The sequence below is a fragment of the Pristiophorus japonicus genome, chromosome 13 (genome assembly GCF_044704955.1).
Source record: "Pristiophorus japonicus isolate sPriJap1 chromosome 13, sPriJap1.hap1, whole genome shotgun sequence".
NCBI lineage: Eukaryota > Metazoa > Chordata > Chondrichthyes > Pristiophoridae > Pristiophorus > Pristiophorus japonicus.
Window position 1 is genome coordinate 128,643,764 of NC_091989.1, and position 13,529 is coordinate 128,657,292.

General features: G+C 41.2%; 1 protein-coding gene across 3 annotated transcripts in view; it reads left to right on the forward strand.

The window, feature by feature from the left end:
- Window positions 1–13,529, forward strand: part of rpgrip1l (RPGRIP1 like) — a 291,830-nt gene that overhangs the window by 68,078 nt on the left and 210,223 nt on the right. For all 3 annotated transcript variants that reach the window (XM_070897996.1, XM_070897997.1, XM_070897998.1), the window contains exons 5-6: window positions 5,804–5,909; window positions 10,584–10,727. In XM_070897996.1, the coding sequence (XP_070754097.1) occupies window positions 5,804–5,909; window positions 10,584–10,727 (250 nt within the window). The remainder of the gene's footprint in view (window positions 1–5,803; window positions 5,910–10,583; window positions 10,728–13,529) is intronic.

The following is a 13,529-nucleotide window of genomic DNA, read 5'->3' on the forward strand; positions in this document are numbered from 1 at the left end:
TTGTAGTAGCTCACAGATGTCACCTATTTATATTTGATGTATAGTTAAGAACTAAATGAAGCCAACCCATTGGTTTATCATTCTAGCACTATGTCATTGTTTGAATTGTAGCCTTTTTCTTTGTTTGTACTGTTCAACAATAATATTACTTTAACAAGGTCTGATGCAAATTTGTTTCACCTCTGCTATGAACACTGCTGAGCATTGAAGTAGCTAAGGTATTTTGTGTTTCACACCACTTACCTCCTCTATCTTTCACTTGTGAATTTCTGCAGATCACAGAGACAAAACCTACAGGTGAACCATCAATATTTGTACTTTGAGTACACAAGCTATATATTCCTGATTGCTCCGCAGCCAAAAACTTTAATCTTTTGACAGGGAACGGCACAAAAAGGAACATTTTCCAATAGTCTTTATGTTCTCTCCTGTACATCAAAAGGAATTAATTTTTCAATACCTAATGAAAGTTACAGGGGCCGAAATTGCCCCGCGCTGGATTTGGGGTGCACAATTCGAATTAAAAGAAAATTTAGCGCCTGGCAAGACGGGCCAATAAATGTTATGGAATTGGGCTCTTCGAGCCAAAAAATGTTGTGTGTCGGTAACAGGGCATTTGCGGGGCACGACGCTCAGCACTGCGTTCAGCAGATCAGTGCAACGCGGACGTGCTGTGTTACACTGACTCATCACATCGTCCCTCCCTTCTTTTAAAGGGGAGAGCCACTACAAACTCTGCAGCCGCTTTAGTGGCACCTATTGGGCCGCCAGGAAGGACACAGAAATTATGGCGACCGTGATGCTACCACCTCCCATTTAAGGGCGGCCGGGGCGCCCCAGCCACCACAGCTTCTCGCCTCACGAAGCTGTCGGTGGCATCACCCCACGCCAACCTCGCTTCCCGCAGGGCAATTTCCGCTGCGGGGCGAAAATGGGTTGGCATGTGGTGATAAGTGGTTGGTGCTCACGGCGATGACGTCGTGTGCGCTGATCGTGGGGTGTGGCACAAAACACCTTTCCCGCTCCGTGCTCTGGGGTGAGCACTCTGGCCGTCGTACCCAGCCGAAAACCTTTTAGCACCCCGTTAGCACCTTCCGGAGGCACTAGCAGGCCTTTGAGAGAGGCAATTTCAGCCCCACAGTATCTTATAGTTAAATGTCATCTCATTTTTATTTCAAATAAAATTTTAGCCCTTAGTCTACTACTATATATTCAGGTGAATTGTTAATAGATTAACGGTTTGTCATGAAGAAATTATAATGGGAACCTGCAAAATCTAGGTAGAATACAGAAAAAATGTGTTAGACATTCCTACTTTTTTACGTCACCTGAAATATCATAACATTGTGATCTAGCAGTGTAAGAAAACTGGCAGTAGAGGCCAAGATTAATGCTACACCACACTCTCTTGACAATTAATGAATTTCTGGAATAATATCAAAAGTGAGCAGTATCACTGATAAGCAATTAGCAACTCGGAACTCTAGATCCAGTCAACAATGTTTTATTATGAAACATAGAAACATAGAAAATAGGTGCAGGAGTAGGCCATTCGGCCCTTCTAGCCTGCACCGCCATTCAATGAGTTCATGGCTGAACATTCAACTTCAGTACCCTATCTTACCTGGATTTTAGCCAGGTTTTGACAAGGTCCCACATGGCAGACTGGTCAGAAAAGTAAAAGCCCATGGGATCCAAGGGAAAGTGGCAAGTTGGATCCAAAATTGGCTCGGTAACAGGAAGCAAAGAGTAATGATCGACAAGTGCTTTTGTGACCGGAACGATGTTTCCAGTGGGGCTCCACAGAGCTCAGTACTAGGTCCTTTCCTTTTCGTGGTATATATCAATGATTTAGATTTCAATGTAGACGGCATAATTAAAATGTTTGCAGATGATACAAAAATTGGCAGTGTGGTTGATAGTGAGGAAGAAACCTGTAGACTGCAGGAAGATGTCAATGGACTAGTCAGGTGGGCAGAAAAGTGGCAAATGGAATTCAATCCGGAGAATTGTGAGGTAATGCCTTTGGAGAGGGCAAACAAGGCAAGGGAATAGATAATAAATAGTAGGATACTGCGAAATGTAGAGGAACAGAGAGACCTTGGAATGCATTGTCCACAGATCTCTGAAGGTAGCATAACAGGTAGGTAAGGCATTAAGATGGCATACGGGATACTTTCCTTTATCAGCCAAGGCACAGAATATAAGAGGAGGGAGGTTATGCTCGAACTGCATAAAACACTAGTTAGGCCGCAGCTAGAGTATTGTGTGCAGTTCTGGATGTGATCGCACTAGATAGGGTACACATAAGATTTACAAGGATGTAGCCAGGACTAGAGAATTTTAGATATGAGGATAGATTGGATAGGCTGAGATTGTTTTCTTTGTAACAGGGGAGGCTGAAGGGAGATTTCATTGAGGTGTATAAAATTATGAGGGGGCCTAGATAGAGTGGATAGGAAGGACCTATTTCCCTTAGCAGAAAGGTCAATAATCAGGGATATAGATTTAAAGTAATTGGTAGAACGATTAGAGAGGAGTTGAGGAGATTTTTTTTTTCACCCAAAGGGTGGTAGGGGAGCCTCATCACATTTAAAAGGTAATTGGATATGCACTTGAAATGTTGTAACCTACAAGGCTATGGACCGATCAAGAGCTGGAAAGTGGGATTAGGTTGTTTTTCAGCTGGCACAGAGCCGATGGGCTGAATGGCATCCTCCTGTGCTGCAAATTTCTAGGATTCTATGATTATTGTTGAAACAAAAGTGGTCATTAGCATTGATTCAGAATACAACTAATATTGCATAGCTACCCGTAAAAATGCTGCTTTTCTAACGTTTATTAGGAAAATTTGACAGACTAATTCTGAGCCTTTGATATAAGGTGTAGACCAGCAGAAACTTAGCAGTTTCTCTAAATGAAAATCTGTTTGTTTAATCGCAGTCCATTGTAGAGGAGAGACCATAGAGTGCCATGATTGACAGGAGCAGTGGCATGAACAGGCAAACTTTCTGCAGTGCTCATGAGTTTCATCACAAGTTGTTCTTAATCTCCTCGCACTTTGTTTTTATCTCTTGCATCACAGTGACGAATAAACTAGACTTTCACAATTGTTTGCGCTAACATAATGTTACTTGAGTGCTTCCAGATCAGCAGATGGTGGTTTGAGTAGTCCATTCTACAGCATTATTGTCTATTCTGAACACTCTGATTCATATCAGGGAGGTTTAAACAACATTGTAAATCTACAGAATGCAAAAATGGAATTATACTTTTCTATAATTAGAATGTAATAGCTTTGGTAATTAGATAAATACAATAATTATATTGTATGACAGAAGTACTTTTGGTATTCACTCAAGATGAACTGTTAGCATGCAAAATGAGCTGAGTGGGGTAGTAGGATAAGCTGTAGCACATTGTATCAGCTGGGCAGGAAGTGCAGTGCATGTTAATGTTGGCTAAGGGCCAGCAGCATCCCACAAACATCAAGGTCAAAAACCTAGGATGAAAAATAAATAAATCAAGGAAGAATACAAATGGATGAATTAACAGGGAACTAAGATTGTAGATTCAAAAGATAGTATTTTCTTTTAAAAAGGCGTTGAAAGGAACTGGTTTTCGTACTTATTAAACCCAGCCGTGTAAGGGAGTTGAATTAATATCAGTAGAGATAAATGTATTAATCAGGAGTGCTTCAGCCACTGGCACAATGGGTCAAATGGCCACCTCCTTTGTTTAAGATTCTGTGTCTGCAGTACCTTAAACAACACAATCTCCCTGCTCCAGTTTCCTGGGTGTGACTATGCCAACTAGCACTGGTTTTTGATTTAAAGACAGTGATTAAAAATGTCACTGCTCCAAGGGTTGCCTTTTCTGCGTATGGACCCTAAAGAAAGTTAATCGGAGTTCTAAAACATTGATCACAACTGCAGGTACCATGGGGCTCCATTTTAACTCCCAGCCGCGAACACGGCCAAGTGAGTGACATAATTGGAGCCCGATCTGCATATTTAAGGAGGGTCCTGCCAACTTTGGCTGGGTGTTCTTGCCACCTGCAATTTAAAATTGCATTTGGCCAGATCGGAATGGGAAGGGTAGGTCCCGGCAGAGCCCAGGGGAGGAGGGGGGGTGGGGGGGGGCGGCTGGTGGGGGCGGCGTTGGGAGTTAAAATTGACCTCAATGTCAGCACCAATTCCTATAACAGGAATAATATAATTAGGTGCTGAATAAGTCTCACGTATACTCTGCTCTACCCTCAGAAAGAGTACTGTGCTGCACAAGTGTGAATTTCCACATTTTGTACCCCAGCTATTCAGAGTGAAATTGACAATTTAGTCCTGTTATAACATGTAATTAAGAATACATTGAGACGACCCAGACTCATTTCTAAATGGACCTTAAGGCTAAGAAACAGAGGATGATTTCTCCCCATTATCATAGAATCATACAGCATAGAAGGAACCCATCGTGCCTCTGGCGGCTCTTTGAAAGAGCTATCAAATTAGTTCCACTCCCTTGTTTCTTCCCCATAGCCCTGCAAACTATTGTGCAACTCACTGTGCCATCTTGTTCCCCCAGCAATGAAGTAATTTCAAGTACATGTCATTTCAGTTTCCTAATAGTATTAGCCTCAGAACAATCCTGCAAGTCTGTAGTTACTTCATAAAATCAACACCCACTGTTTTATCAAAATGTTTTTGAAAGAATCAATATAAAGAAAAAACTAACGAGTGATTTGTTCTTGTTCAGGGTGGCTCCAGGATTGGCAGCTCCTTAGTTGAACTCTACTTAGCAATTTTATCCTTAACCATCTTTTACCCATTCTCCCCCAGTTTTCTCTCTTTCACTGCTTAAGAATCCCTGGCCCGAGTAGTGGGGCAGTTTTAGCCTGAACTACAAGTTCAAGCTACAAGCTTAAAGCTACCAATGCAGAAAATATTGTCTACCCTCCTCCCCCACCCCACGATCCTGTTCTTTGTTTTCACTACACTCTGTTCAATGACTGGAACTCTGCTCAAATTTGACTTCCCAGACTACTGGATTCTTGATCATCTTGATTCCAGTACCTTGTTCCTGCAACCTAAGTTCCCTGCTCCTCTGCTGGGAAATTTTCACTACGCTGGGCTAACTCTGATCTGTTCCTGTTGGTTCCCATCCTGCTCTGGATTCTGCTCCATTACTGCCACATGACCTTTGTTTTTCCACTTTCTGCTTGCTTCCCATGACTGGATGACTCTGATCATCCCACGGCTGATTTGCTGGATCCGCTGGTGTGCAATATAAATCACCGAGGTCTTTGGGGAAACTATTTCAATATTTAGCCCATTATCATTTTAGTCACCTTTCATCTTAGTGCGTTTGAAAAAACTTGTGTGAATACACTTTGCTTTAAAACTCTACATTTCAACGTACCTCTTTTCCAAAGCTGTGAAAAAATTGTTTAAAAAATCCCCAAAAGTGACAATATATTACGTGATTTTACTTTTTTTGGATAAAGAAAAATTGGCTTTAATCTAGAACTAAATAGCTCCAGGGCAGGTTGCCCCCTAAAAGCTGGCAATTCAACTCAAATCAAACACTTCAATATTTTTTGCTACCTATAGTATCAGCGTCTGATTGTTTGATGGTAACAATATTACACAAACCATGTTTGTCATTTTTACCATTTATAACAATGTATCTTGCAAAGTAAATTTACAATAACATTCCAGGAGCCAGGCTTCCTATAACTAAATTAATGTTTTGCTTATATTGTTGCTTGATATATATGACATCTTTTTAATCTTTATGATTTATTTAGGAATCAGAGTTCAAGATCCAGAGCTGACAACAAGGTGTACCCAAGCTATGCTTCCCAGATATGGACATAGCTTGCTCGAAGATGCCAGGGCTGAAGTACGAAATCTGTAAGGCTCTCTTTCTTCACTATTCGCCAGACTCTATAGGAATGTGTTTATTGGGGCAGTCAGGAAATTTGTGACGAGTACATGTAGCATTTAATGCTATCCACCAGTGTAGTAAACGCTGGCCAGAGCTTCAAATAAGGCTAAACCCAATTTTTAAAAGTGGACACATTGGGGAGGGAATTTTAACCCTAAAAACAGGTGGGTTGGGGTCGGGTGGGAGGTTAAAGAGTTAAAAATCTGAATCCCAATCCCCAACTCGCCTATTTCCGGATTTAATGGATGCGGGACCGAGGGCAGGCAGCCAACCGTTCGGAGGAGGCAGGTTGGCACTTTAATTATATTAATGAGGCTGCAAGCCTCATGGTGATCGATCATTTTAAATGTAACTGGACGGGCAGGTTTCCCAGGCCTCGGGGAACCTGCCAGCTAAAGGAAGGCGAGGACTGCTGGATCCAGGAGGTGTGCCTTTCCATTTACCTGCTGGATCCAGTGTCCCTGCCTCGCCAAAGCCCTGCGATTGGACAACCGCCCCCCCACACTTCCGATCTCCGCCTCTCCCAAGGTCTCTGACCTTCCCCACGAGGTCTCCGATCTTTAGCTCCAACCACTCCTTTGGCCTCCGATTCCCCCTTCCGGCCTTCTAGCCCTCTCTGACCACCTTCTGGGCTGTCAACCCCCTCCCATCTTCCAATGCCTCCTCCGGCTTTCCGACCCTCCCCCTGCTGCCCAATCCCTCTCTTCCTCCTCTCTATGGCCTAGTGCAACAGTCCTACACACCTGAGAGCCAGCCAGCCTCTCCAACCATCGGGCAGGAAACAGATTCAAAATACCAAATGAGGAAGACCCGTTCTCCCGAGGTTCCCGACTGCTCCAAACTCCATATCCTTGCCACCAATTCCCCTTCATAACCACTATCTCAGGCTGAACCAGACTGTTCACAACATCAGGCTAATTCAACAGCAAAGTTACCTTCAGTCCCCAATTCGTCTCCATCATAAAGACTGCCTACTTGCGTAAAATTGCCCAACTCCTCCACTATCTCAGCACACCTGCTGCCTTTGTCACTTTCGCACTCGACTATCTCCTAACCATCTGACAGCTTCGACTCTCTGTAAATTTAGGACTAGGTGTAGGCCATTCAGCTCCTCGAGCCTATTCTGTCATTCAATTTAATCATGGCTGATCTGTACATCAACTCTATTTAGCCAGCTTTCTTCTATATCCCCATTCATGTTCATGGTTACATCTTCAAAAAATACAATTAATTTGATCCCTGAATTTTGACAATTATCTGAAGCAATTTTACAGCCATCCATGTTGTAATATATGCATCTGATAGTTGGTTGAGCTGTTGAGCTGTGAGTGGCTTAGCCAGTCTCATGATATTCACAAGACTCAATAAAACCCCAGCCTGTTGGGTTCAGGGGGTGCACGATGAGGCAGGTGGTTGTGAGCCTGGTGGATGAACTGGTAAGATGATTGTTAAACCTTTGCTAATAAACCAAATAGTTCTTAATAGCAATGCATTGCTATGATTTTTTTTTTAAGCAAAGAACTCATGAAGCAAATACATTACACATGTCAAAGTGATTAGCTAATGCTGTTCCTCCACTTTGTGTCCCCCAGGTGCTTTCAGGTCCTGCTGTCTTATTTACTGTCAATACCATCTTTCTCTTCCACCTTTCTCTTTATTAATCATTTGTATATATTTTGCAAATCGTAACTATCCCTTATTCTGCTGAACATTGGAAGCCCATAGAATTAAGCTTTAAATGGTTTTCATTAATGTGCATCAGTTTTTATTGCAAAATAAGCTGCCTTTGAACCTTATGAAGTACTAAGAAGTACATAATTCCATTTTGGTTGAAGTAAAAACTTGATCAATTCTGAAGGCTCGGCCACCGATGGTTGAGCGATTATAATCAGGGATGCTCAAGGGGGTAGAATTTGAGGAGTGCAGATATCTCGGGGGGTGGGGTGGGGTTCAGGGGCTGAAGGAGATTACAGAGAAAGGGAGGGGCGAGGCAGCGGTGAAAATTCTGAAATCGAGGCATTGCTTAACCGGGAGCCAATGTAGGTCAGTGAGCACAGGGGTGATGGGTGAACAATACTTGGTGGGAGTTAGGACACAGGCAGCCGAGTTTTGGTGACCTCAAGTTTACACAGGGTAGAATGTAGGAGGCCAGCCAGGAGTGCGTTGGAATAGTCAAGTCTAGAGTTAACAAGGGCATGGGTGAGGGTTTCAGCAGCAGATGAGCTGAGGCAAGGGGCGGAGATGGGCAATGTTACTGAGGTGGAAATAGACGATCTTAGTTATGCCACGGATATGTGGTTGGAAGCTCATTTCAGGGTCAAATATGACACCAAGGTTGCGAACAGTGTGGTTCTGCCTCAGACAGATGCTAGGGAGAGGATGGAGTCAGTGACTAGGGAAAGAAGTTTGTGGCGGGGCTCAAAGACAATGGCTTCGGTCTTCCCAATATTTAATTGGAGAATATTTCTGCTCATCCAGTACTGGATGTCGGACAAGCAGCGTGTCAATTTGGAGACCTTGGAGGGGTCAAGAGAAATGGTGTTGAGGTAGAGTTGGGTGTCGTCAGCATACATGTGGAAACTGATGGAGTGTTTTCAGATGATGTCGCCAAGGGACAACATGTACATGAGAAATAGGAGGATGCCAAGGATAAATCCTTGGGGGACCCCAGAAGTAATGATGCAGGAGTGGGAAGAAAAGCCATTCCAGGTGATTTTCTGACTACGATTAGATAGATAAGAATGGAACCAGGCGAGTGCAGTCCCACCCAGCTGGACGATGGTGGAGAGGTGTTGGAGGAGGATGGTGTGGTCAACCGTGTCAAAGGCTGCATGCGGTTGAGAAGGATGAGGCGGGATAGTTTACCTTTGTCACAGTCACAGAGGATATCATTTGTGACTTTGATCAGAGCCATTTCAGTATTATAGCAGAGGTGGAAACCGGATTGGAGGGATTCAAACATGGAGTTGGGAGGTGACAACACGTTCAAGGACTTTGGAGAGGAAGGGAAGGTTGCAGATGGGGCGGTAGTTTGTAAGGAAAGAGGGGTGAAGGGGTTTTTTTTTGAGGAGAGGGGTGATGACAACTGATTTGAAGGAGAGGGGGACAGTACCTGAGGAGAGCGAACCTTTAACAATGTCGATTAACATGGGAGCCAGTGAAGGAAGTTGGGTGGTCAGCAGTTTAGTGGGAATAGAATCGAGAGAGCAGGAAGTGGATCACATGGAGAGGTCAAGAAGGGAAATCGGAGAGAAAGATTTAAGTTCAGGGCTAGGGCCAGAGAACCTTAGAGCAAGTTTAGCCGGGCAGGCTAGGGAAAGGAAGGGAAGTGACAGCGGCAGCTGATCAAAACATGCCAATCTTTGAGACAAAGAAGTACATGTTCTCCTTGCACTTGTTGTTGGAAGTGAGTGTGGAGGAGACAGGAGAGAGGGGATCAAGAAGACAGTTAGCAGTAGAAAATAATAGCAGGGGGTTATCGTTGCATTACACAATGATGCTGGAATCGTGAGCGTCACTCAAAATGCTTTTTCAAAAAAATGATCTGCCATTTTTTTCTGAATAACTAAAATTTCTGATATCCAAAACAAGGTTTTAAACAAAACTTCATAATAAAAATATATATTTTATTAAAACATGATTAAATTGATCAGTTAATTGTTTTTATGTTTTTTAATACCTTCATTAAAGTTTTTTCTTGGCGACCTAGTTCTGGCAAATACCTGGGCTTTGACTTGATGTATTTGCCCAGAGCAGTAGCCAGAAGCAGATCCTGCTGTCTGAGCATCTGCCGTGTGCCCAGTTTTCCAGGATACATTTGTAGTAGCATTTAAGCCAGCCAGATAATAAATGGTTGTCTCGGAGTCTCCAAAAAAATCAATTATTGTTTTTCTAAATTATTTGAAGAATAGTTGGAGAATAAATCTCAAAAGCTTTATTTAGATAACATTGATATTGATTTTTTTTTAAACAGAGAAGCGGTGCGTGTGTGAGAGATAGAGAGAAAGAGACCAGTGATGATACACCGATTGTAGCTTATTTTTAGTTATATACACTATAACCCTATAACCCAGGTGTATTATGCTGAAAGATAAACAGAAAGAGCATGTTCATTCATCCTAATAGACGTTCTTCAAAAAAAATCAATTTTGAAATCAAATACCTTCCAAGTAATCCCTTTGAATTGTTGATTCTATTTAACAACAGCAGTGAAATAGCGAGAGAAAGAGGAATGGACAAAAAGAGACGGGGAAAAACAGAGAGACACAGTTTTTTCATCCTAATTTGAATTCTTTAAAAAAAAGCGTTGAATTTTGAAAGCAAATAGAAAGCCTCCAATTATCCCTGATTATTACCTGTGTTTTGTTGATTTTGTAAACATGTAAATTTTAGAAAATGTAAACTTTCTAATTACTGGTGACTGATATATCAGAGACATTCCTCCAATATTACTTCCATTGACTTCAGTGGACTTTTATACCATTTTTCATCTTGATAACTTGTTAACTTCTCAATAACATATTTAGCAAAATTAATTTTGTTTTGAAGCTATTGACAAGTTTCTTCAGTATATTCATAATGTGTTCGATCAGAATCTTCTGTCTGGCACATTCATTCATGTTTTCTGATATGATCTTTAGGGAGAATTGCATTGAGTCTCAGAAGGTGCAGATGGAAGAGATGGAGCAAACTGTTGCGATACTGAGAGAACAGATTATGAAGAAGGACAAAGAATATGAGGAGTATCTTCTGCATCTCAGAGAGCACCAAGCAACAGGACAGAGGTAAAAAAAGGAAATGCTTTATTTCAGCTCTTGGAAACCAAATTTTATTTAAGACATTTGAATTTGTATTTTGTAATTGTAGCCAGCAAGACAATAATTGCACATTGTAATGTTACTTTAGGTTCGTTTTTTTTTTGTTTAGTCTATTTGTTTAAAAAAAAAACTTGCAATAGTACATTCTGAAAAAGCTTCCAGAATTCAGTCTCTCAAAACGCAATTGTTTTCAGCACAATATAGTCACTAAAACCCGCAATGATCAGTAAATCAATAGGAGTCACTATTGTTTCAATTTTGAAGTAAAAACATTCTCTACGGTTAAATCCCCTACTTTTGAAATAAGCTATACAATGTATTCCTGTTTGTCTCTTGCTGTAAAATCAATAGTCATTTAAAATGTGCTTCTGTTAATGGCTGCTGTTAGATAAAAAAAAATGATCACTGGTGTTTATAATCAAATTCCGAATAAAATTGTTGTCCATCAACATTTATATCTCCAAATTCAATGTTAATTAGTCATTGTACAGTAAACTATTTTGCATGTGCCATGAAAAGCTCAATAAGTAAGATGCTTAAGTTGTATTGATTTTTATGAGTATTCAATGTTTACCAAAGCCAAAAAACAAGATGTTAAATGAACTTAAGTGGAACGGAGTCGACATAAATGTAGTAAATGAAAAAAACTTTTTCATGATGCCACATATTAACCCAAGTGGTGTCAGCCTGATATTTAGTTAACACAATTGTGTTTGATTCCCATTCATGACTGATTCGAACTCAGTCCCTTTCATTGGATAAATTCACTAGATGTTAGCCTGCTGCTGTTTGGAGCACTCCAGCTCAGATGGGGAAAATTATTTCCATTTCAGGGAAGTAGTTGAATGATATCAACAACACTGCAGCCATAGAGAAGTCTACAAACCAAATCATCCATCTTGTCACCTGAAGAAAGACTTGCATTTATATAGCACCTTTCACAACCTCAGAATGTCCCAAAGCGCGTTACAGCCAATGAAGAACTTTTGTGTAGTCACTGGTGTAATTTAGAAAGCATTACAGCCAAATTGTGCAATGTCCCACAAACAGCAATGTGATAATCTGTTTTAATGAGGTTGGTTGAGGGTTAAATAATGACCAAGACACCAGGGAGAAGTGTCCTGCTCTTCTTCGAAATTGTGTCATGGGATAATTTACGTCTGCCCTCTGGGGCCTCAGTTTAACATCTCATCCGGAAGGCACAACCTCAGACAGTGCAGCATTCCATCAGTAGTCCACTGGAGTGACGGTCTTGCTTTTGTGCTCAAGTCCATGGAGTGAGACTTAAGAAGGAATTGTGGCTCTGGATGGTAGCTGTGGTATCAAACATGGGAAGAGAATCCTTCAGTATCATACACCCAGAACCGGGTGAAGCACAACTAAAGCTAATAAACTGGAAAGATCAATAATTTACCTTAATCATAAGCTAGAAATTGCGGTCAGAGCCATACCCTCTGACCCGCAAAGCATTTCCGCACCATACATCCAGGCTGCGGAGAGTTCGGGTCTCTGGCCTCCAGGCATATGTCTGCATAAAGGTCCACAGATCCCAGGGCCTGGTCCTCCAATGAAAAAGGAGAATTCTATTGTAGTCATTTCCCAACTGAATTTCCCAATTACTTGCAATGGAATCCCCCAATAATTAAACAATTTACATAATTCTAATAAATATAATTGTTCTGAATTTCAATTTTATTCATAAGTCCCTTCATTACACCAAATAAAATAAAAATTTAATTTAACAAAAACAATTTTAAACATCTTAATCTGGGCCTATATTTGCGTAAACTAATTTGAAGTGTTTGTGCATCATTTTTTACTTTTAAATGTTTCATTTAAGATTTATAATAGCCCTTACGCTGATAACAGCAGGCCTTATGGCTGCCTTAACCAGCATAAGAGTTTTGTGGGCAATTGCTGGGCAGTTGTAAGGCAAATAGCCCAACTCTGCGTCAGCGATACCGTTTTTACTTTTGGTTTGTATGATCTGTCTAGACGTACCTTGACAGATCGCAAGTTCCGGCTTTCATGCATGTGCAGCGCATGCGAAAATCTGGAAGTTGCAAGGCCTTTCAGATGGATTACGACAGCGTTCGCTAGGCGTACACTGTTGAAGACACCACAATTTCAGGGCCTATATTGACATTAAAATTAAGGCAATTTTAAATCTTAGAATTAATCAATATTCTTTTGCAACAGTAAAAAGTATTTAATGTACTGTTTTGATAATGGAACATTATTCATTTAGATTTCCCTTTATTTGTATTCAACATTTTCCAAGTTATATACTCCTCACTTGAGGTTTCCTGTACCAAATGCTGGATTTTATGAGTTACATAAAATTTTATGCAATATAGAGAAGGTAACTCTAGTACATTACTTCAAGGTAAACCCTGACAGTAGGGCAAGGGGATTGGCGAAAGGCAACTTTAGAACTGATGTCAAGAAGTTCTTCTCGGTCCAAAGTGTAATCAACACTTAGAATGGACTTCCAAATAGGATAGTGAATACAAGAATGTTGGAATCATTTAAGAGACATTTGGATGCTGTGATGGAGAGTGTTATATATGTGGACTTGTATTTACTCTGTACAGCCACCAGAGGGCTCATCCCCTGGAGTCCCAAGGGATCCCAGAATCCCTTGGGAGCACAGGTATTTAAGGAGGCGTCACAGGTTGGAAAGATACTCTGAAGACCTGCAATAAAAGACTACGGTCACATTTTACTTAGAGCTCACAGTGTTCAGTCTGACTCTTTCTCCATACACAA